This window comes from Fulmarus glacialis, unplaced genomic scaffold (genome assembly GCF_000690835.1).
Source record: "Fulmarus glacialis isolate BGI_N327 unplaced genomic scaffold, ASM69083v1 scaffold46509, whole genome shotgun sequence".
NCBI lineage: Eukaryota > Metazoa > Chordata > Aves > Procellariiformes > Procellariidae > Fulmarus > Fulmarus glacialis.
In genome coordinates, this window is record NW_009233488.1 from 53,755 (window position 1) to 77,643 (window position 23,889).

Below are 23,889 nucleotides of genomic sequence, written 5' to 3' on the forward strand. Positions count from 1 at the left end.
ATGCTGAAGGCATCAGGGCTCAGAGTGTTCCTTTGCTTCCTCCAGCTCGTTCAAGACATTGCCAGGCTCCGACGCCGAAGTCTGCGTCACTCCCGACAACTGGACTTCCCCAAGCCCTACATTGCTGCCCGTTTCCGCTCCCTCCCCTCCCACTTCATCTTGGGGGACATGAAGCACTACGACAACTTCGAGAATAGAGCCCTGGAGCCAGGGCAGAAATATGTCATCTTCATCCTGGCAGTGCTCCAGGAACCTGAGGCTGTAAGTGCTGCCTGCTTTCTCATGCCCTCTTCAGATTCTTGTGCCCCTCTGTCCCCATGATCGACCAGAGACAGCAGCTGCTCCCTCGAGAGCTGCCAGCAGCCTTGGTGCACTCCTGGCATTCTCTGTAACTCTCTCCCACCAGGTGCCAGAGCTTGAGGTTTTTTTTCTTTGTGAAGACCTTCCAGTCCAGCTGTGGAGCTTTTGCATGTGGCTGTTGGAGCTGTCTGTGCTTCTGTCTGCATGCAGCAAACGTGCTCTTCCAAGCAGACAGGCAAATGACGCAAGCATCTTGTGCACTGCTGCTACATTTTGCCAGTCTTCATAGGCAGGACTTGCTACACTTGGGGCTCCAGATTTGAATCCAGAATGGGGAGTATTGAACTATCCACTCAGGACTACACTCGAGTTCAGAGATCCCCAGGTCAAACCCCTTTACAAAGAGTAATGTCTTGTAAAGGCTGTCCTTGTATTCCTTAGAGCAGTAACCCTAGACATCCTGCTTTGAGAGCAGCATGTCATATGCCCTGGTCATTACTAAGTTCCCTGCCAAGCAGAGAGGGGAGCATTTTTTTATGGAAAACTGCATGTGTTTTCTGCTCTTTTTACCACTTCAGCACCTCTGCTGATTTCAGTGGTGCTGTGTTTGGCTTTATGAAAACAACTGTTTGAATATTTACCTGCCCTCCTCCCTCATGCACAATAGGAAGCAGTCTAATACTTTTTTGTTTTTAAATCCCCCTATGGAGTTACAGCAGGGAGCTATTTGAAATTAAGGATTTTCAGAGGGTTTTTCCCCAAATAAATATTTAGTTGTGTATTTGATATTAAAGGATTAGGCTGACACGCTTCTGAATGGGTTTCTCAATCGGATTACTGCAGCTTGTAGTAATTTCTGCTTTAGAACAAGGTACTGCATACTCACTCACAACGGCCTGGATTCACAGCAGCTCCCAAGCATGTAGCAGTTTTTCAGTCTTGGTGAGAGCTGATAGAGTTCAAGGACCCAGAGCCCAGATCTCCTGTTCTTGTCCTGTCCCAGACTTTTCACTCACACCAGGGCATGCTGGTTCTCCTCTATGCATTTCAGTTTCTGTAGTTTCTGTGTAAGATGGGAGGGAATGAAGCCTTCCTGGGGTGGGGAGATTGTAGCACTCATGAGAACAAGCAGGCGATGCCCATTAGTTAGGACTCTGATGGGTTTGAATGTGCCTCTAATTCTCCTCAAGAGCCCAGCTCACTGCAGAGGGAGCAGAGGAGACATATTGCATTTTATTAATTTATATTTAATTGTAAGGGTTGGTTTTTTTCAGTCACAGACCAGGCGGTTTCTAAGCATTAATTCTTGTTTTAATCCCTTCCCTCTTTCTCTGTAATCCCATCTGACTGTCAAAATCCAGATGGTTTCATGAAAGCTTGGAGAAAGTGTTTGTGGCAGTGGAGAGGGCTCAGGGATGTGGTGGAACAGAGGCATAGTCAACTGGTTTTCTAAAAGCACCTTCTTGGCTACAAGATTAGGTGAGCCATAGGCATAAGCCAGTCTACAACTTCAAGTGAATGTGATCTTTCAATGGTCTTTCTTGGCTGGAGCATTGGAGGAGGAAGATACCTGTCACATGGATGCTCACAGACAGGAGTTTTTTCTATAGATTGAAGAGGGCATTTTCTCTGTTATTATTTGGTTTGTTCTGCAGAGAGCTCACATCCTCTCACGCAATTTCTCTTGTGCAGTACCGTATGCTTGCCCATTGTTTTCAGTCCCCATTCCATCTCTGAACTCTGTTCCACAACCTTTCGTGTCTTCCAGACTTTTGCTGCTAGTCCTTTCTCCGACCCCATCCAGCTGGACAACCCTGATCCACAGCCGATCATTGATGGAGAGGAGGGCCTGATCTGGGTCATCGGGCCCGTCCTGGCCGTAGTGTTCATCATCTGCATTGTCATTGCCATTCTACTCTACAAAAAGTAAGAGATGCTTCTTGCCCAGACCTGTGACATTTCTGAATGTCCCCACCTCTAGCCCCTAAAGGGAATTTCCTCTTTGGTCCTATAGTTGTCAGCTGAGGGCAAATCCAGCACCAGAGAGAGGAGCCCTGAGGCACAAATGCTGAAATGGAAGGGTCTGACTGGCACAGGAGAGATTAGCAGTGGGTTGCAGGGACTTGCTGCTTCCAAGTCTAGCCCATGGCACTCTCAGTAAAGCTGTGCTTGTCTGTAGACAGTCTGTTGTGGCATGTGTGCAATGAGTTTGTCAGGTGTCTCACCTGTTTCCTCCAGAAGAGCTGCTCACAGCCACACCTCGGGCTCCCCTTCCTGTGCGCTCTGTGTGTGTGTATGCACAGTGGGGGTGATGCAGAGAAAGCACCTTTGTGCTGTGGATCAGCAGAGGCCTCCATTGCTCCCAAACTGGTTTTCAGAGTTGGGAGACAAGAGCGGCAGCAGCAGCGGTGTAATGTGAGTCTGCAGCAGAGAGGAAGGAACAACCCCTGGAAATCTCTCCCTTTTCCTTGGCTTTCAGAGCAGCTCATGGTGCGTGGATGGTAATGGGTGCCCCTTGAGCACACACAGGCCACACTGTGCAATGAAAGAGGACAGGAAAGGAAGCAGATGCTGAGCAAAATAGATCAAGAAAAGGGGCAGGACGGCAGTTATGGACAATGCAGGGGTGTCCTTAGCTGAGACACCTACTACCCAGGATGGAGGGAGCTCTCTTAACCCTGCTCCATCTTTCATCTGCACAGGTGTGTTTGCTTATGCACGTGGGTGTGTCTTTTGCATCCCAGCCTGTGTGAAGCTGCTGGACACACAAGTGCTCTGGGGTCAGGGACTCAGGTGGTCCTTGTTGCTGTTCATTAGCACTGATCTAAATGGGTAATCTTTGCTGGTCCCACCTTCCACCTGTGTTACCAGGGTTAGAGCTGAGCAAATGCTTCCCCTTTCCTCTGCAAGTCCTTTCTAACCTGAACATTTGTCTTGTCTTCTCTCCATTTACTGCTTTCCTGGACAGCAAGCCAGACAGGTAAGAGCACCAGATTTGCCATTTACTTAGGTTCTTTCTTGCTGTGTGTTAGAGAGTGTTTACTGTCTGTGGTGATGGGGCTTTGTTGGTATAGTTCCTACCATTAGATCTGTCCTAACAGACACCATGTGTCAGACTAGCACGGGACCGTGTTTGAATCAGAGCAGAAAAAGCAAAGAAAGCCCCGCTTTCTCCTGCTTGTCCATTCCTAAATATAATGGCCCTTTCTCAAGCTGAGCAGCAGTGACAGTAAAAGGCTCATAAAATGTTGGGTTAATGGAGCAGAGAAACACCCATTTGTGTTGCAGTCAGAGGTGAAAGCGGGTTTTCTCTATGTCTGACTGCTCTGTACAGGCTGTCCCTGAGCCACTGGTATACTGGAAGCAGAATCTCACCAGCTGAGCTGTCCTCACCCCGTTGCAAAAGCTGTTCTTGCCCCATCAGCCAGGAACTTCTAACAGAGTTCGTTTATGACTGCAAAAATGAGACTATTTTGAACCATTTCCAAGGCTGGGAGAACTTTCACTGGAAGTAACTGATGGATTTAGCCAATGAACTATTAACAGCAGTTTCAGAACTGCAGCAAAAATAAACTACTCCCGAACTGCGAAGTGGTGTAATTCCAAAATGCTGCCCCATGCAGTGCTGGCAGGGCTCATGCCACTTTTCTAGATATTAATGACTTTAAGAGACAGCTAAAAATGTACTGAATAACCTCCTCTCTGCCTAAGTAATTGCCATTATTGCTGCAGGGATATTATTGGAGGCTTCTGTGCAACCCAAGCGGGAGGGGCAAGGAGCTCTACAGCCATCTTGCTAGAAGGGCGAGGACAATATTTGCAAGCCTCAGGGTGCGGGTACACATTTTCTGCCCGCTGGAGAAGTTCTGCTCCCAGCAGCTTGTCACTGTTCCCTTGCCAGAGGTTATCACATCTTTGGATCAGCACTGGGCTTTGCTTCCAAATTCTTTTCAAGGAGAATGAGCCAGGTCAGCAAAGACTTTTCAACTGCTTCAGCTAACCTAACCCATTTTGAGCAAAATATATTAGGAAGCACTTACATGTGCAGTTCAGCTGGCAGGTTGGTGCGGGCTTCAGCTTCTGGCAAGGAGGTGAGACAGATCTCAGCAGGCACAGCTGTGATGGGAGAGGATGTGTCTACACTGTTTTTTGAACCTAGATTTTTAGGGTTCTGCAGATCAAAAAAGGTTGAAGACCACTGCTCTGACTTCTCTGTCTGCGGCAAGGCACTGAGAGCTCCTAAACTAGCCAACAGAGCAATATCAGTACTTTATGTCCAAGGTCATGGGCAGGAGGTTCTGTACTTTTCCAAATGATTATGTTGGCTGTGGTTCTTTCAGGCTGAAAATGGCTTGGCCAGAATTGGAAGGTTTCTGCTTGCAGAGCTCTGCAGAGTTCAGTGCAGGCTTGTCTGTGCAGGGGAGCTGAGGTGTGAGTTCACAGCACCTCAGCTGCTCCTTGCTGCCTGTCTGTACTTCTGCTGTGAGAAGGGGGAACTTCCAGACTTGTCTGAAAGCTGCTGAGGGGCTGCTGGGCCGTTGTAAACCCATCAAATACAGCACTGACAAAACCTTCCAAACCTCATCCCTTTTGTGATGCATTTTATGTAACTTGCATCCTTGGCTGTATCTGGCCCTGATTTCAGTGGGAGCTATACTCAGGTCTGAACATGGCCTGAGTAGCTGAAAAGACTAAAAGGCCCGTAAGCTAAGATGCTTTGTCTTTCTGGTTTTTTTTTGTTTTTTTTGTTTTGTTTTTTTTTTTTTTTTTAAAGCAAACGGAAAGATTCAGAGCCACGGACGAAGTGCCTCCTGAACAATGCTGAAATCACCCCTCACCACCCTAAGGACCCTGTGGAAATGAGGCGCATCAACTTCCAAACTCCAGGTAACCAGCTGCAAACCAGCCTTTCTCACTGGGAAGGCAGGAGTGGAGCAACTGCCCTTTCCTTAGCCCCTTCCTGCCTGCGTGAAGGCTGCGGCAGTGCTGCCTTTGAGACCTAGTGCTAACCTAGGATGCAGCCAAGGAACCTCAAAGCCTTGTCTATGCTAAGCAAGACTGCTAAAAGAAACCTTTGCTGGGAAACCTCAGGGGCCTTGCACAGGCTCTACTCAGCACTAGCAAGGCAGGAAGAAAGGCTTTCCTGGATACCCAGCTAAATTGGTGCATTCTGGGCTAAGTACGCAACTGCAAGTGCCATGGCCGTGCCAAGCTTGCCAGACCACCAATGCTGCTGCGCAGTGCTGTGCATTGTGCTGGGAGATCCCCAGGGGTGGATCTGCTCCAGCCACATGTGTAACTGGCACTTTCTGCATATATGCCAAAACACTCATGTGAGGAGTCAGGCCTGCCCCTTGGGTTGTGGGGAGAGAGAAAGGCAGCTGGTTGCTTTGTGCAGACGAGGCAGCGTCTCCTCGCTTAGTGCAGGTGCCATCACTGCAAACAGCCACTGAGCTAGTGTCTCACTGCACTTAACTCCTGGGCAGAGAAGCTCGGTGCACCCTCCTTTCTGTACACGTGTGTCCCCCTGTAAATGCATGTCTAAGCTGCCTGCATGGCACCTCTGCAAGCCAACACTGACACGGCCCGGCATGGACATGTCCTCATGCAGACAGACACTTGGTGATGCCGAACAGTGCCTGCTCACTGGTACACACCTCTGCCTCTGAGTTTCTGGTGCTTGAGGATTTGGAAGGGAATTTATTGCGCTTTTTGGGGGCTGGCTGTTGTTTTCAGTTTATTTTTTTGCTGTTTTGTGCTTGTTAGTAATGTTTCTGCAGCTCCTGTTTCCCCTTGCCATCCCAGTCCTGTCCTTAGTGTTGTCTGAGTATTCTTAGGGTGAGGTTGGCAAGTCAGTAGGTACCCAGAGGGCAGGGATCTTTGGGGAAGCATAAAGGCAGCAGTGAGCTGAGGGTTTCGTATCAAAAAGAGTTAGGAACAACCCATTGGTATCAGCCTAAGCTTAGGAATGATTAAGTCTCAGCTGAGGGATGGAAGCAGGTTTAATCGAGTATGCAGGGACTAAATGCAGAGCAGTTCAGCTGCAGTTAGGTCGCTAAATCAGCTCTTACTCAGTGGTACTCTTGCAGGAGAGTCTGAAGGTGTTTGAGATCTGCAGTAGGAGAGCAGTCTGCTGTCTCTCTGAGCGTGTGAGGGACTGAGCAGAGCACTGCTTGGAAAGCTTGAGAGAATCTGCTGTCCTAGCTGTTTCATCCTTTGTATAAGCAGCTTCTTCTGAGTGTCCCCAGCTGCAACTCAGCAGCAGTTTGCATTTGTCTGGGCTTAGTGTTATATACAGGGTGCAAACAGGAGCTCCCTTTGGAAGTGTTCAGGTTGGCTTCTGGGTGCTCGAGGTGGTGATGAAGACCCAAGAGAGAGAGCTGCACCCCCCATGTGAAACCTATGCTGAGACAAAAGTAAAGATAAAAGGTTGTGGCCATCCAGCTTAGCCTGGGTGTTGAGAAGCAGCTGGGAGTGCTGTTTCATGTGTTTCCCTTACTGGGTATTTCTCCCTGTCCCCACAGGATAGTGGACTCAGCTAAGGGCACTTCTGAGCTTCAGTTAACGTGATCAATAGATGAGTGAGTCTGTCTTCTGTTGACCCTGCTGTTTTGGTCATGCTATACCTCTGAATTCTTGGTCTAAGAGGCTTGTAAAAGGTAGCTAAGACATGCAAACCTGCAATTAAGGCTCTGCCTGGCTTTGTCCGGTCTAGCCTTAGAAAGATGCTGCCACCTTTTCTGTATAAGTTTATCTAGCCAAAGACTTTATCTAGCTAGTTTATTCTGCTATGTAATTTGTAAAGCAGTAAAAGGTTTTAAAGGCTTTGGGAGAGTTGGTCACCTGCCTCCCACAGAATTTTGCCAACAGTTGGGTGAAAATGGAAATGGATGGAAAATCCGAGCTTGAAGTGTGTTGGTGATGATGGAGAGATTGTGGTGCAATTTGCAGGGAGGACTCCATAGGAGCTGTCTGAATTAAAGCCATTTGAACTAAAGATACTGCGGTTTAGAAGAGGCCTGTAGGCTCTTCTCCAGCCAGGTGACCCAGGGTCTAGCAAGCAGAGTCTCTATCCTGTCCCCAGCAGCAAAACAGAGGGGGGACGTGGGAATGGGAGTGTGCGTGAGCATCTGTGTAGCTCGGAGAGGGGAAAACATAGCACATCCTAGATATCCTGTCCTCGCATAATCAGCACAAAAAATAACTTTCTCTTCCTCTTTAGATTTATGTTGATTTTTGTTTTTTTATTAGCATGAAATTTTTTAAAAAGTGTATATTTTATTTATTTATTTTTTACTGTTTTCTGCAGATTCTGGTCTGAGCAGCCCTCTCAGTGACCCTGAGTTTGACTTTGAAAGTTAGTTCCTGTGTGTTTTTGTTCCTGTTGGTTTCATTTCCCCCTCCTTATTATTTTTTTTCTCTTCTGTCGCTTTCCTTTCCAATTCTGTTTCGTTCCTGTTACCGTTTTTTTTGCCGAATTCTCTGTATTCCTGCGGTGTTTGCCCATCTCATCCCTTTTCTGTGCCATCTGTTTGTCTGAACTGCGCTTCCAGTTTTACAGTATCAAATAACAGGCCTTTTGCAAGACAAGGGTAGCAGCAGCAGCAGCAGAATAGAGTCCCTGGTAGCAGCGTGGGACACTGTCCGTCCTTCTGTGTCTCTTTTGCTGTCCCAGGAGAAAGACCTGGCTTTCCAGGCTTCCTTTTCTCCCCATTGTCAAAGATGTTTCATTTCTGAAGCTTGGCTAAATGTCCCTCATACTTATTCATGGGCAGAAAGCAATCTTTTGTGCACCGGTGTGTGAGCGTTGTATGTGTGCGTGCCTGTGTTTTTGTGTTCGTTGCTTCGTAATGTGGGAAAAGAAGAAGATGGAGCTGCAGCTGACAATCCCCTCGCTCTTTGGAGAGAGCCGCCCAGGCACCTTTTCATGTCAGATGAGGAAAAGGGCCATTTCCTATCTGTGGCAGGTGTCTGTTCCTTGGCATCAACTTGTTCCAGGAGCACACAGACCAGAGGCCTCTTCATGGTCCTCCACATCCCCTGGGTTTCATGCAGAGTGCCATCCAGCCGTGGTGATTTTGCAAGGATAAATGGGCTCTGGCCCATGTAACAGATGTTAGGGTGATGTTTCTTGTGAGTTGGCTGGTGTACAGAGAATCAAGTCTTTTGTGGTAAGATTAGACAGATTCAAGTGATTGAAACGTTAGATGAAACTGGCTCTGAAAGACTTCATCCCCATTGGAAGCCAAGATCCCAGCTTTGCTCGGTGGGTTTTGGGTTTGATTTTTTTTTATTTTTTATTTTTTATGCTGGGCAGAAAAGTAGATGTGAGGTTTTAGCTGACAAATGGGAAGAATCACAGATGCTGCTTGTGCTTGGAGATGTGAGGGCTGGGATATTTTTCTGAATAGTTTAATGCAAATATTGGTCTCTTTGGTATTGAATACTCCTGTCAGTACTGCCCCAGTCCACCTGTCACCCCCCCTCAACCCCCTTATTGTAACAGAGGGGGTTTGTGTGGTTTTTTTCAAGCCACACTGATCCTTGGCTGCACCTCAGCCCACAGCAGTGTTCCCTCTGCCACCCTTGCCGCTGCAGGAGGTCTCCCTGGGTGGCAGCCCCGCAGGTAGCCAGGAAGCCACTGAGCAGAGGAATCGGTGAGCCATTTCTCTTCATATTTAAATAAGAGTTATTGAATTAAAGCAGACAAAAAAGAAGCTGCTGCAGCTGACGCAGCAGTTCTGGCTGGTACCACTGGAAAGTACTGCTCCTGGCTCATTTAATACCAAACTCCTCCTGGATCTTAATGGGAACCCCGATGCACTTGGCATTTTGACCAGGAAAGTGTTTATCGCTGCAGAGGTTTCTGGTCTTCTTTTGTTATAAAGAGCCCTAGAAATCGATCCGACAAGGAGATTTCTGTCTTTAACAGCAGCAAAACAAGGCAAGTTCCCATGTGCTCTCAGCCAGTGTCTGTTTACAGCGGGGTGGAGGTGAGGGCAGGATGTTCCCTAGCAAAGAGACAGAGCTGGTTTTCAGGAACCAGTCACACTGAGGATTTTTCCTGGAGCTTTTATGAAGGAAACTTGTGAAACGCCTTCAAGGGGAATGTGACTTCTTGTTCCAGATTGGCACAGTGGGCCTTTCCCATGCAGCTCACTCACTCAGAGGGAAGGACAACATATTGCTCCATGACTTCTAAGCCAAAGAGAATCTGGGAGTTTTTTTCTTGCTTGCTCATTATTACTGGGTTTTCTGGTTGTTATTTTTTTCCTTTTAACCTACGTGTTCATCATTTGGGATTTCATTTACGGCACTATGTTTCTAAGCATACTTCAGCAAATAATCTCCAGGTTTTTGCGGCAGTCAGGTGGTGGGAGCTGGGCCGAGAGCTGCCTGGCTGCCTCCCAGCCCAGGTGGGAAGAAGTCAGTGAGGGGGTGACCAGCAGAGATCTGGAGACAGCTTATTGAGTTACCAGAAGTGTTCTGAGCAGGGTTTGGCTTTGCTGTAATGCTACAGCTCAAGGTATGTTTGCTGCCCTCTTCAGCCCTTACTTTCAGCGGCAGAACAACAGACACTGAGAAGAGTGTTTATAATACTAACTTGGTTTGGTCTCTGATCTCGGGCATCTCGGTCAGTGTGGCCCTCCCATCCTATGCGGGCAGAGAGAGGACCAGTTCCTCCAAACGCCCCCAGTCTGCATCCACTGCTGTGGTACTGGGGTGGATGGCAGCCATCTTCCAGTCCAGGGTGGGAAGCAAAGGAGAAATCCTTTTCCAGGTGCAATGGGCTACAGGACAGCAAAAGATTAACTAGGAGCTTCTCCTCCATGAGCCGGGAGAGACTTTCTGCCCTGATCCTCAGCAGAGTAGAATGGAGCCAGCGCAGCCTCGGGAATACTTCGGGATTATTTTTGTGAGCTTTTTTTGGTCTATTCCCCCCCACCATCTATTTTCAGCCAGACTTCCTTGTGCTGAAAATAGATGTCTAGTTAGCTCAGGAGAAACCTGTTGGAGTGGTGGCTCAAATCCCCACTCTGTGGCAGACTCGTCCTGTCCCCAGGCCTGGGAGAGGCAGCATCTCTCTAGAAGTCACTGTAAAACTGAGGATGTCATGCTTGCTTTGCCATCTCTGTGCTGAGTTTTCAGAGTATCTGACCGTGCTGCTGCCACCGCCGCTGCTTTGTCACACACCAACACCACGGGGCTCGAAATTCTCCCTGGCTTCCATCTCTTCTCCACTCCTGTCCTTCTCATTGGGGGCACTGCCCAGGGCTTCTCAGCATGCTGCTGTCCTTGCCCGTCCTTTGTAGCGGGATCGGCTGGCAGACAGCATGGGAAGCCTTTGGAAAAACATGATCCAATGCAGATGAGCAAAGCAAGGAGCGCTTTTCCACCTCGATTTGTAGCTTAGCTATTTGAGATGATAGGACGGGAAGGATCCCTGCTCTTTCCAGAGCTCCAGCTGCCCTTCTCGGAGCAGGATGTGCAAATCACACTTCAGATTGAAACCCAGGTCTGCCTTTGCTGTTCAGCCCCATTCGTGGCTGAGATGTGCCTTCAGTCTGCCCAGTCTGATGCAGCTTTGCTCTTCCACTACCAGTACATCTCAGAGAAGATCCGAGTCTGTTCTCTGGCAGTTCTGTCTGCCTCAGTACGAGCACGACTAAGTGTTGGTGAGAATTGCAAGGGCAGTAGGTGAACGAGGGTCATGAGGCATCAGTCTCCCCAGCAAATTGTTTCCCATCCCCCAGACTGAGAAGGGGCAAGAGGATCTTTTGCCTCTCCATCACAAAAGGTAATGACATCCCCATCAGAGACTGCAACGGGGTTGGTACAGCCTGCCCCGCCGGTGGAAAAGGGAGGGTGAGGACAGAGCAGCGCTGGCCTTCTGCGGGCCGTGCTCTAGAAGGAACATCATCCACCGGCCATGAGTGGGAAGAGGAGCTAGTGCTTGACATTTCCATACCTGGTTGCACTCTTGGAGCAATGAAGGTTAGACTGCTGCGTCCATGAGCTTACCAAGAAACTTACAGAGCCAATGTGCAAAGGACAATTCCTGAAAAGCCTCCCCTGCTTCCCCACATCTGCATTCCCTTTCCCTGCCCCACATCACCATGGTTGGCTGGATCCCTGCCCCTTCCCTTCTTTTGTGTTGGAGTTTGTTTATGATCATTGCGGGTGCTGTAACATTTGCTGCGTAGGTTCCTCTGGCAGCGTTTGCTCATTTTAAGTCCACTATTGGAATCGCTAACATGCATCTGCTCTTCGGATTTTCCTTTTTGTTTTGCTCTGATTTACATATTGAAAATGGGGCCATCACGGGAACACTCTCATTTTACTGTTTTTTTTAATTTCCTTGATTTTTATTTTTTACTTCCAAGGACACAATTTCGAGCCCTGAATTCTTCTCTTCTAACCTTCCTACTTTCATTGCAGATCTTACATTGTAATTTTTTTTCTTTTCTTGTTTCTTCTTTCTTATAAAATGTGCAACAGTTGTGAATTTTAGTTACTATTAAATGAGATTCTTTTCCTGCTGTCTTGTCTTTTAGGTATGCTCAGCCACCCACCAATCCCCGTTTCTGAGCTGGCTGAACACACAGAGCATCTCAAAGCTAATGATAACCTGAAATTGTCCCAAGAGTATGAGGTATGAGCAAGAGTGAGTGCTGTGCATGGGTTTTCAGAGCCAGGGAATTAGGAAATTCAGACAGGCCCTCATCCAAATAAACATAGCTTCATTTTAAGGATCTGGTTAGTTGAAATAAAAAAGCTATTTATGTATTTAAAATTAAGTACTTGCTCAGTGCTTTGCTAGATTCGATTCCAGATCATAGAAAAGAAAGAGGCTTGGTTCATGAGCTGTTCCTGTCCAAAGAGTGGGCACCTTGGTCAGGGTCTGGGCTCCCTTCATGAAGGGGGATGCATTTCTAGAAGATGACTGCCAGACCCGTGGGATGAGGTGTTGTCCTTGGGGGTGCCTGTGTCTTGCTGCTGAACACGGAGAGGACCAAGCCAAGGCATGCGATACCCAGTTTTAGATAGCTGAAGTTAGGTGAGATGAACAGTAGTCACAGTTGAGGTGATCAGCAGCCAAAAGAGCTAAAGCTGAGAAAACAGGATGATTTGTGCCTTTCTTGTCTTGTCTGGGGTTTTTGTGCTCTTTTTTCTCCTTCCTGCTAATGTTGGTTACTCAAATGGGTTCCTGCAGGTGACCAGCTGTGGCTGCTGGACTTGCATTTCAAATGACTATCCCAGACTGTAAAAGTCCCACCTCGCTGGGGCTGACGGGTTGGGCCAGTCCCAAGGCAGACTGAGGGGGGAAGGCGAAGAGCATCGTAGCCCCCACGTTACCGCTGCCGCTACATAGCATGGCATCCTTGTCACCCGACGGGGAAGGGTTCTGTGCTTGCACAAACCTGCTCCTGTCCGCTTGCGGTATTGTGGCTGCATCAGCACTGGTTAAATCCCAGTGCGAATGCCCAGTGCTGCCAGGGCCATCGGCATGGGGGTTGCTTTCATTGCAGATTGAACATATGACTGAATTTTTTGTTGTTGTTGTTCAAAGACATAAAACGCCCCAATATTTTTAGACTAATAACTAGTCTAGACTGCCTAGTTCTGTTTGCAGGCAGAGAGCGAGGGGATATTTTCTGAACAAAGGACTGGTTCTGGGACGCTTTCTCCCCGGTCTGGCTTGCAAACATCAGCATGCGTGAAGCAGCTCTGTACTCACAGCTCCGCACCCACGGAGGAGGGGGTGCATGTTGGAGAAGGCACATTTGCTCTGCTGGGGTCTTTCACCCCACGTTGGGGTGAGGGGGGAGCAGCAGCCTGTTAATATGCTCTACCCAGATTTCAAAGACTGATTTGCATAATGTAATATCCCAAGTGCCCTGGCTTCGTTCCAGCACAACCTCCTCTAGTGGGAGAGCCAGAGCTAAACAAACATCGCTAATGAAATGAACGCGAGGCGAGATTAGAGGGATAGAGAGCAAACAGACACATTACAACAGTATAAATACCGATTAGTTAGAAATGCTCCGCAGCGAGAGTGCAAGAGGACGTTGGTGTCGGGTGGTTTTGTACCAGCTGAGCTGTGTCCGGGGGGCTCTGGGGTCAGCACAGGCAGGGGAGGGCAGCGGGAGCGGGTGCCTGGCAAGGCCTGACCCCTGCGAGCTCAAAGGGACGAATCCAGGCGGGCGTGTGCGGGACCCTGTCCCCACCAGCCAGGAGTGGCAGGCAGGGAGAGGGAGAGCAAACAGCGGGAAACACAACTCGGCACGCTCCTGCCAAGCCTCCAATTGAGGCAAACCCCTAGGGCTCTGCAAAATGATGAAGGAATTAAGCCCTTGTTTTATTTAATTCTCTGGCTGAGGATTTAGAGGTAAACGTAATTAACCTAATTTCCATATCTGGGACAGCTGGACTTCAGGAAAAAAAAAACCAACCACCAAACCTGGCATAAATTACCAGGACAGAGAGAGAGGATTTTTCTCTCCAGTGCATTTCATTGTTTACTTCTTCATCCCTTATAGGAAAAAGCCATGTTGATACCGTTTCTTAGGGCCAGGGTCCTTACCTGTTCTCTGTCCGGGGAGATGCACTCCTCCCGCCCCACTGAGCAGGCAGGTGCCTGCCCCTGCCAGACTCCCGTGGTGCTTTCTCCCCCCTTCGCACCTGGGAGACCTTCGGCACTGAGACTTTGTGGTCCCAAGTCATGCCGTCTCTGCTCTTCCTGGAGCAGGTCCCCTCCTGCTGCCCATGACAGCAAGGTTTTTCTCTGATGTTTCATGTCCCACTTGCACATGTGGTTATAAACCTTGTCCTAGCTTAAATATCTTCTTCTCCAGGTATTAGTACTCACCAAGACACTGGTATGTTTATGCCCTCTTAATCATTGTTTAGTTTAACCATGCACAGATTTAGCCTCTTCATCATTTCATAAACACATCCTGATGTGATTGTTCCTGTTCTCTCCCAATTGCCGTCCGTTTATCAGTGTCAGTAACGCAGGGCTGTAACTAATCCGGTGCAGCCTCAGCAGAAGTATGATCCAGGGCCTCTGTATTGCAGCCTGAAATTGCACTGATGCTTTTGCCACCGGGTTGCACTGCATCGTGCCAGAGGGAGAATTATCTCAGGTATCGCTCTGGGTGTGCTTGGGGCCAAGGGAGATGGGACGTGAGCATGCTGTGCCACTGGGCTGGGGCTTTCCCACAGCAAAGATCGGTTCTTGAGGGAAGCAAACGGTGAATGCTGCATTCCTCAGGTAGATTTTCAGAGCCATGATCTGTCCCACACGGAACAAGGTATTCAGAGCATGATTTGCTGCTTTTCTCCTCTCTGACTTTTCTGTTTTCTTTCCCAATTCCTCCAGTCCATTGACCCTGGCCAGCAGTTCACCTGGGAGCACTCCAACCTCGAAGTGAACAAGCCCAAAAACCGTTACGCGAACGTGATTGCCTACGACCACTCGCGCGTCATCCTGCTGCCCATTGAAGGTACTTGTAGCATCTCTACTCCTACATGTTAGTGCTAGGCTGAAGCTGCTGCAGGGAAACATACGGTGCGTGCTCTTCTCCTTTCCCTGTTACCCTCCATTTATATTCTTCTCTTAGCATCTCCCTGGGAGTTTAGCAAGCAGGAGATACCTCCGTAAACCACGCATTTATTAAATTCTGATGACTGACATATTCCCTGGAGCTGCCATCTCTCATTCCAAGGGCTGGTTTGTCAAGAACCTGTCTTGCCTTTACTTGGAGATCCCTGCTCAATACGTTTCTGACTAGCAGGAAGAATTCAGACCACATAGTGCTTTAGAGAGAGCGGGAACAGGGCAGTGGGTGGCAATGGATGTGGAGTGTATCTGTACGGCGGATGAATGAGAAGTAAGCACAGGGCTAATTGTACATATGTGAGTGTCAGCAACATAGCAAAGATGTGGCTGCTGAGTTGAACAGACGTAAAGATTACTTGATATGCAGCTCCTGCTGCAGTCCTAGCCCCTAAAAGGCTAAGAATAAGAAAGCGTTAGCCTGGTAGGTCATAAACTGTTCCCTGAGCTTCTTACGTGAGTGATGGTGCAGTCAGAAAATTAACATTAAATTTCACAACTCGTGGCTCTTGACAGAGTGGCTCTGGTGCATGCTAGGATAAGAGAGGCTTTTGGTGGAGAGGAGTTTAATAGGGCACCTGCTTTGGTTGCTGCTGCCGAGATAACATTTGAGTTTCATTGTCTCGGGTTGTGTGTGGCTGTGCTGTACAAATAAAGTATTTAAGGCCAGTCTTGCATTGCCAAGAGCTGATCGTCTGAGCAGAGGGCATATGGGATGTCCTAATAACCCCCGGTGAATGTAAAGGTTAATTCAGAAGCCTTCGTGACAAGGGAATTGCTAGAATAATCTCCCTCTGCTGAGGTAACTCTGAGGGATGCGGGGAAGTGGAAGAGCTGTTCCTGGGGTAACAACAGATCATAGTGATTTGCCAAAAAGCTGCACAAATCTGGATTGGTCTTGTCTGCCATTAGAGGATTTTAAACATTTCTCATTGTGAAGATGACTGTGTTCTGGCTTGTTTTTCTTCTGAGATTAATATTGTATGAGCCAAGGAAAGCAAAGTCTTTTAAAAGTTGCCTTGTCATTCAAGGGAAAAGAGAAGAACACAAGTGTAGGAATGAAGGATGCTTTGGTCTGGTCTTGGCTCTTAGGAAAGCAGAAGCACGGGGCTGGATGCAGGCAGCAGTCCTAACTCTGCCCAGGTGGCATCGTGAGGGACCAATGGTGCAAGTATGATGGGCCAAGGTTTAATTTTCAAGTATCCGAGAGGTTCTGATGTGTCTTGGCTGGTGTGTTTCTTTCTACCAGGCTGTATTTTATGCTGAGGGGTGGAAGATGAAAGGAGTTGGAGGAATTAGTTGTTGCTTTCTCTTTGTTTTAAATCTGGATTTGTCAAGGCTGCAGATTGTCACTGTCTGCTTGGTCAGGAAGAAGCAGTGGCTTTAATTCCATGACTTCTCTGTAACTGGGCCTGTCACAGAGCGAAACATTGCAGGAGCTCATGACCACCATTTTAAATTACAGAGTGGACCCGAGGGGGCTGGAGAGGAGATTAATTCCGGAAGCTCAGCCTTGATCACATTGCTGCTGCTGCACAGCCGCCTTCCCTCCTGAAATTTCAGATTGGGAAGGAATGGGGGCAGGGAACCCTCCAGGAGTTTAATCAAAAGCCATTTCTACCAGCAGCTGAAATTACCAAGTACCCTTGAGGACTGGCAGGCAATTCAGCGTGGATTGCACCTTGCCAACAGAAGAAGCAATGTCTATTGCTACAGCAGGATGAAGACTAGCAACCCAATTTCATATTGGTACTGCTCCCTACCCTTGGCTCCCCCTCAAGACAGGAGTTAAGCATTCTGTACCGAGTTAATCATAGGTTAGCAGAAACCTGCCAACCTTGCCAGCCACTCTGCTGTAATTAGGAGTGGGTCAAATCGCCAAACAGTGCGGATCTTCCATGCCAATCTCAGAGGCTCTCTAAAGCTGAACCTGAACATCAGTGCTTGCCAGTGTCCATTTTAACTTCAGAGCAGTTTTCTCCTGCCATGTCCCAATCACCCTCTTCACTCTGGCAGTATCTCCTGCCACTCATATCGAACCCCTCAAGCAAGGACACAGGCAAGCAGCTGTAACTCAATAGCGTGTAACTCATGCGAATAGCAAAAAACCCTCACTCCTAAAAACGACAGCGGACAATTTAAAGCAAGTCAAAGCCTGTAATTTCAAAGCCTTACTGACTGAATCAAGCTTGGTTTTATTCCTTACTTTGTCCAGCTGTAGCTCGCTGCCTGGGATTAGACGATGGACTGCACAGTGCATCGACCATGCGTTTGCTGCCCAGACTCTGGGCGTTCTGGGACGAGGACTTGGTTTTGTCCTATTTGAGACCAGCGAAGCAAGAGCCCTAGGCCACGAATTTTGCTCCTATTAGCAACACCAGTAAGAAGACCATGGTTTCAAGGCTTGATATTCAGTCTCTTTAATATCTTTTGCAAGAAGTTATTTTTCTCCCTGCAATGCAGACCTTCGAGGCAGGAGCTTCAGCTGGGAAGAACTTGCAAAGAGCCTGTTACTCCCAGCTGTGATTCTAACCCACCAAGCCATGAAGGCTCTGGTGTTTTTGCAGGGGAATTCTCTCTAACAAAATTCCTGCAAAGATCTCCTCGTGCTTCCAACTATATAAAGTCCTGTGCGATTCACTAACTTGCTTTTGCTGATTTAATATAGGAATTGTGGGCAGTGATTACATTAACGCCAACTACATTGATGGCTACCGGAAGCAGAATGCCTACATTGCCACGCAGGGGCCTCTGCCGGAGACCTTTGGAGACTTTTGGAGGATGGTGTGGGAGCAGCGTTCAGCTACTATTGTTATGATGACTAAGCTGGAAGAGAAATCACGGGTAAGATGCATGAGAGGGATGACTAGTTAGTCATAATCCTGGGGGTTTGGAGGGTAGGGTTGGGGAACAGCAAATCCCTTTCATCTGCAGCCCACATTCATGTCAGTGGGGGCTTTCTGCCTGCTTTGCCAGCACCCTGAAAGTTCAGTGATTCATTGCTTTTAAAAAAAACCAAACCATTCACCCTGGAAAGCTGCAGGCTCCTTTACAACTCCAAGAGAAGAGGACACTCAATCCCATTGCATGCTTTGTAGGTCTGTCTCGGAGTTAATCATGTGGCAAGTTTCACATTCAGTTCTCTGGTTTAACAAGCCCTGGTACATTCACTCTAATCTTCAGGATCATTCCAGTCTATTGTCTACATGATGGATGTGGTGCATCAAAGCTTGTGCTTAGTCAGTAGGAGCTTTTCATGCCGGGTCCCTCCCTATCATGGTGCTCTGGAAAGACGTTTCTTGCACCTTCCCTGCCCTTTGCCACCTGGCCAGCTTCACTTGTAACAACATCAGGGCAGTTCTGGAACGAGCTTCCCCTGCAGCATAGGGTTTGTTCCAGCATCGAGCAATGCCTCCTGTCTTCCAGATAAAGTGTGACCAGTACTGGCCGGGCCGAGGTACAGACACCTATGGAATGATTCAAGTGACGTTACTCGACACCATTGAATTGGCCACATTCTGTGTTCGAACGTTCTCCCTTCATAAGGTAAGCTTTCTCCCGCTCTTGTTTTTTCCCTGGTGATGGGCTACGGCACACTCTCCGTACACAGCACAGGCAGGGTACGGCAGTGTGCTCGTACCTCACATTACTCTTGGTGCTCTTTTGACTTTGCAGAACGGCTCCAGTGAGAAGCGGGAGGTCCGCCAGTTCCAGTTCACAGCGTGGCCTGACCACGGTGTACCTGAGTACCCCACCCCATTCCTGGCTTTTCTGAGACGGGTGAAAACCTGCAACCCCCCTGATGCTGGTCCCATTGTGGTGCACTGCAGGTACTGATTTCCTTCCTAACCCTTGCATGGGGCCATCTGCAAGGGAGGCAAAAGTTCAGAAGGATGTTGATTTGCACCTAGGAGACGTGTACAGTCTCCTAGCGAGAACCCAGCAGGCGAGAGCTGTCCTGTAAAGTGGATTCTGAGCCAGCATCTGAGAAGGAGATTTGGGATTTTCATTGAGCGCAGAATTTCCTGAGATGATGAGTGGTTTAGTTTGCACCAAATCACTCAGACCTTGTTAGCCACGGGAAGCACCCTGCTCTGTACTGGCGTCTGGTTCTGTGTGTAGGGGTTGTTTCTTGTCACAGCGGGAAAGGAGGAAGATCAAGTGCAACCTAGGAAGCTGCTTGGTGTTGCTGCATCAGGTGTTTGGGAGACAGAGTTGCCTCAGCTGTCAAAGGAAGAGCTGACAGTGATTGAAAGAGGGGTTTTTTTGAGTGCTGCAGTCATTCTGATAATGACAAACTGAAGGCCCCTATGGGCAGGTAGCGTTCCCTAATTCAATTTACAACCCGAGGAGGAATGCTTGCAGCCTCAACTTAGATAAATCCCTGTGTTCCTCAGGAAGGTGTGGAGGAGCCTGCAGGTCCCTCAGCACTGAGGAAAGACATCTGAATTTTACAGGCAGCTGGGGAAAGCTAATCCTGCCTCTCTTAGAGGATGCCATTTAAACAGTCTTTGTAAGTGGGCAACTTATCACTAACCTTGCAGATGGCAATTATCGTGCACCTCTCAGAAAATGAATAGAGAGAGCTGTCAGCTCACAACGTGCAAGAACCAGCTCCCAGATCAGCTGCTAAATTTGTGCCAAAGCTCTAGTCACCTGCTTGGTTCAGGTGTTAGGCAGTCTAATTAACAGAGATCAAGGGGGCTTTATGAAAAAAGGGACTGCACTGAAATAGTAGAAGGAAACCCTTTATTAGCAGCTGCAAATGCATAGACCCACAGACCCCTGCTGATTCACAAATGCCATTACATGCAAGTTTGATGTTACCACAATGCACAAAAACATTTAGGAAAAGAGGTGAAGCATGTTACTCATTACAACATCAGTAGTTTCTCAGCTGCTGAAAGATCTGAGTGATTAAACATGCTTTTTAAGCTCTTAGATCATGCCACCCTTTTGTTCAAGCCTAGAGCCCCCTTCCTAGAATTGTCATAATTGTGTGTCTGCCAGGAGAGCTCCCCTGTCCTGGGGATGTCACAGATGAAGAGGCAGGAGAAACGCGGCAGATCAGTATGGAGGGGCAATAGGCATATCACCAGAGGCAACTTTTCATCTTCTGTCCTGTCCTTGGGTGACGTAAGACCAAACTTGGTTGTGAAAGTTTTGGCTAAACTGAGCCAAGGCTCGAAGCAAACCTCTGCATGTTGCAAACTCTTTGGGTCTAAGCCTGAGTACTTCTGCGTACAGACGGGCACAGAAGATGAAGGGATCTTTCCATCCTCTGGCTCTGATCCAGGAGCCTCTCCCTGCCATTGTGGCAGCGCTGGCCCAGGTGGGGCTCAGATAAAGAGCTTTTTAGGTTCCAGTGCAGGCTTTACTGGCCCCAGTGCAGCACTGTGCTCACACACTAGAGCACCAGTGACTCGGAGCAGCAGTGACTTTGGTATCACCACTGTCCTCCTCCGCACGCTGTAGAACTGTCCCAAACCCTCCAACACTATCAAGAGCAACACACAGAGGTGAGTGGGCACTAGCACTTGCCAGCACCAGTTTCATTAATACAACATCATTTGTGAAACGGCTGGACCCACACATTTGGCTCATTTGCCAAGATTTCCTTTGCCTCAGTCCATCAATAGCTGTGTTCACAAGGGCTTGGTTTCTTCCCAGTCACTGGGTGTATTTATTGTTCACTCTCTGCCCTGTGCATCTGTTTCTAGCCTGTGTTTATTGCTGCTTGTGGCAGTGGAAACATCCTCAGTCGCGGGTGGCCTTTTGGAATGTCTTTCTTCAGTGGCAGAATAGTCCATTGCTTCATTTTTTCCCTTTTCTTTCCAGTGCGGGCGTTGGACGGACCGGCTGCTTCATTGTGATCGACGCCATGCTAGAGAGGATAAAACATGAGAAAACAGTGGACATTTATGGGCACGTCACCCTCATGAGGTCACAGCGCAACTACATGGTACAGACAGAAGACCAGTACAGCTTTATACACGATGCCTTGCTTGAGGCTGTTGCTTGCGGCAACACAGAGGTCCCAGCTAGGAATCTCTACACCTACATCCAGAAACTGGCACAGATTGAAGTCGGAGAGCACGTGACAGGCATGGAGCTGGAGTTCAAGGTAATGGTAGATGCTTGAATGGGGACAGTAGTCACTGGGGAAGGCTCTGTATTCCTCACAGGAGCTTTGTTCTGCTGGCATTCACGCGTAGCAGACAGGGAGTCTTTATAAGGCTGATGGGAACTTTTTGGTTCCGTGTTAGAGAAGTAATTACTTTTCTGACTTATGCTGCCGCAGTTCCCTAGGGAGACCTACCTGCCACTGCAGGAGGCTTGGCTGGTCATTTCAAATCCAGACTGAATTTGCTCACTCTTTAGGTTGGGTTTTTAAGCTTTTTTTTTCTTTGAAAGTTTTGCTGGTGGAAAGGTCTCGGACTCTGTCCCCACTCCCCCAAAAAAAAAAGGAGGGCACACAAGGCAGAACAACATGGTGGAACATGGAGGGCAAGTTAAGTGGGCTGGCATAGGGCTCAAGAAAAAAAAAAAAGGCGGCTGAACAAATGGTTGTGACTCTGCTTTTGCCTTCAGCGACTCGCAAACTCCAAAGCCCACACCTCCAGGTTCATCAGCGCCAACCTCCCATGCAACAAATTCAAGAATCGCCTTGTCAACATCATGCCATATGAGACCACACGGGTCTGCCTTCAGCCCATCAGAGGAGTGGAAGGGTCAGACTACATCAATGCCAGCTTTATTGATGGCTACAGGTAAACAGCACCTTGCTGCCCTGCTGTGGTCAGGGAGTTTTCTGTGCATGAGTCTGAGGATGCAGAAGGACTAAGGGATGGACTAGGTCTTAACATGGGTAATCTATTGTTCTGTCCCCTCACCTAGCTATACCGCACACAGGGGTGCAGTGCTAGAGGGAAATTCCCTCTTGCTGATGGCCAGCAACCCACACATAGCCTCAAATACAGACTTCTGATAAGCTTTATTCTCTGTGGTCTTAAAATTACTTATCCCCTAAAGCAAACCAAACCCTTCTCCAGTTGCAGGTCCTGAACATAGAGTATCAGTGAGAGGGTGGATTTTTGCCATTGGGCAGTTTCTAAAAACAGATTAACCTTTTTATTACTTCTGGGATTTGGGGACGTTGCAATTCTGACAGCTTCACTCAGGCAATACATGCCATGTGCTCCAGCCCTAGGAGCTGCAGCCCTCCACTGGTGTGCTCAGAGGCTGGCCAGCTAAAGCTGAGCCCTAACTGAGGGAACAAAGCAACCCCATGTGCACGTTTCCTCACCTCCAGGTGCATGCAGCAGTCCTGGCCCTGGCTGTGGCACCAGCCTGGGGTTAGGGCATCTCTGTGCCTGGCAGTTGAATTCTTGGTGCTATTCAGGCCCAGAAAACATGGATTCTGGTTCCAAGAATCCGGCATGCAGCATGTTATACCTTCTTCCATATAGGGCATCATGCGAGAGTAATCTGGATTTACCCCTTGGAAACAGTATCTAGAGAAAGTTTCACCATTGGCTTTTTTTTTTTAAGCCATTAGCACCAAAGTCACCTCCCACCCCTTCAGACTTTGGACTGTTCTAGTTCTTCCCCAGCATTTCCATTTGTTCTCCTACTTGTCAGCCTTTGTATGCATTTCCCAAAGCTTCTGCCCAAACACTTCTCCACACCCCCTCGACCCACCCCTTGGGTTTGTGCTGTCTTTCAGACAACAGAAGGCATACATTGCTACTCAAGGGCCACTGGCAGAGACCACTGAAGATTTCTGGCGGATGCTATGGGAGAACAACTCCACCATTGTCGTGATGTTGACTAAGCTTCGGGAGATGGGTCGGGTAAGTGCGCACTAAGGACAAGCACGGGGGGGAAGCCTGCAGCACAGGGACTAACAGAGGCCTTTCTTTCCCCTTGGCAGGAAAAGTGCCATCAATACTGGCCAGCAGAGCGCTCTGCCCGGTACCAGTACTTTGTAGTAGATCCCATGGCTGAATACAACATGCCTCAGTACATCCTGCGAGAATTCAAGGTCACTGATGCCAGAGTAAGTGCTGCACAACGTGCAGTCTATGCTTGTGAGGGTTATAGCTGGGGCTGGGCTGGAGTGGTTCAATCCCATGCAGTAGGGAAGGTGGCTTACATTAAAAAAAAGGGAGTTTGGCGTGTTTGGGCTCCTGTAAGAAAGACTGAGGTCTAAACGCTTTCTTTCTGAAAGTCTGGGATTATCATCAGTGGAGGAGAGCTTAGCTGTGTTGAGAAATAGAACACACAAACACAGATTGTACTTGAAGATATCTTCTTATAAATTGAAAGTTGTTTTCTAACCTCTGCTCACTAATCACAGTAGTGAGTCACTTTGTTAGAGATGTACCAGGCTTTTGGTTTTAATTGGAGCTTATTTGAGATTAAAGCAGAAAATAGTATCTCCCCAAACAGCTAATAAAAAAACAGACTTGCAAAGGATACTCTGCACTCTACAGAAAATGTACGCTTCTCTGGCTTTAAGAGGAACTGCCCTTACTCATATTCGAAGAGGCACATTCACTCAATCTTAGATTCAATGTCAGATTTCTCCTCCAAAGGAACATTTCAGTACCTTCTGAAATTTGTTTAGCAAATGTAACTCTCACTCTCAGAGTAGAGTCCTCTGCTTTTGAGGTTGCCAGTATTGTAGAACTTGATAATTCTATTTGCAAGGTTGAGAAGGAGGATGCCTCATCAGTCCTGGTAGAACAAGATTTATCTTCCTGTCAGCTGTAATTCTGACACTACGGCAACTCTTCCTCAAGATTGATAGAGAGGCCACCTCACCTTGAATGTTCCTTTGCTGAAGACTCCATCTGTGTTGTCTTTGCAGTGGTCAGAGCTTTCAGCACACCTGCCAGGAGTATAGAGCTGTACTGACAAGCCGACTCCAGAAATGTCAACTGCAACATGAGCAGCTGCATCATTAT

The 23,889-nt window shown here is 48.2% G+C and overlaps 1 protein-coding gene across 1 annotated transcript in view; it reads left to right on the forward strand.

The window, feature by feature from the left end:
• Positions 1-22,979, forward strand: part of PTPRS (protein tyrosine phosphatase, receptor type, S) — a gene marked incomplete at both ends in the record, with an annotated part of 76,109 nt that extends 53,130 nt beyond the window's left edge. Inside the window, 12 exons of the mRNA XM_009585328.1 lie at positions 46-261; positions 2,069-2,226; positions 5,075-5,187; positions 11,856-11,953; positions 14,684-14,807; positions 17,589-17,764; positions 18,347-18,466; positions 18,596-18,750; positions 20,759-21,044; positions 21,512-21,690; positions 22,647-22,773; positions 22,854-22,979. Of these exons, the coding sequence (XP_009583623.1) occupies positions 46-261; positions 2,069-2,226; positions 5,075-5,187; positions 11,856-11,953; positions 14,684-14,807; positions 17,589-17,764; positions 18,347-18,466; positions 18,596-18,750; positions 20,759-21,044; positions 21,512-21,690; positions 22,647-22,773; positions 22,854-22,979 (1,878 nt within the window). The remainder of the gene's footprint in view (positions 1-45; positions 262-2,068; positions 2,227-5,074; positions 5,188-11,855; positions 11,954-14,683; positions 14,808-17,588; positions 17,765-18,346; positions 18,467-18,595; positions 18,751-20,758; positions 21,045-21,511; positions 21,691-22,646; positions 22,774-22,853) is intronic.
• Between the last annotated feature and the right edge of the window lie 910 nt (positions 22,980-23,889).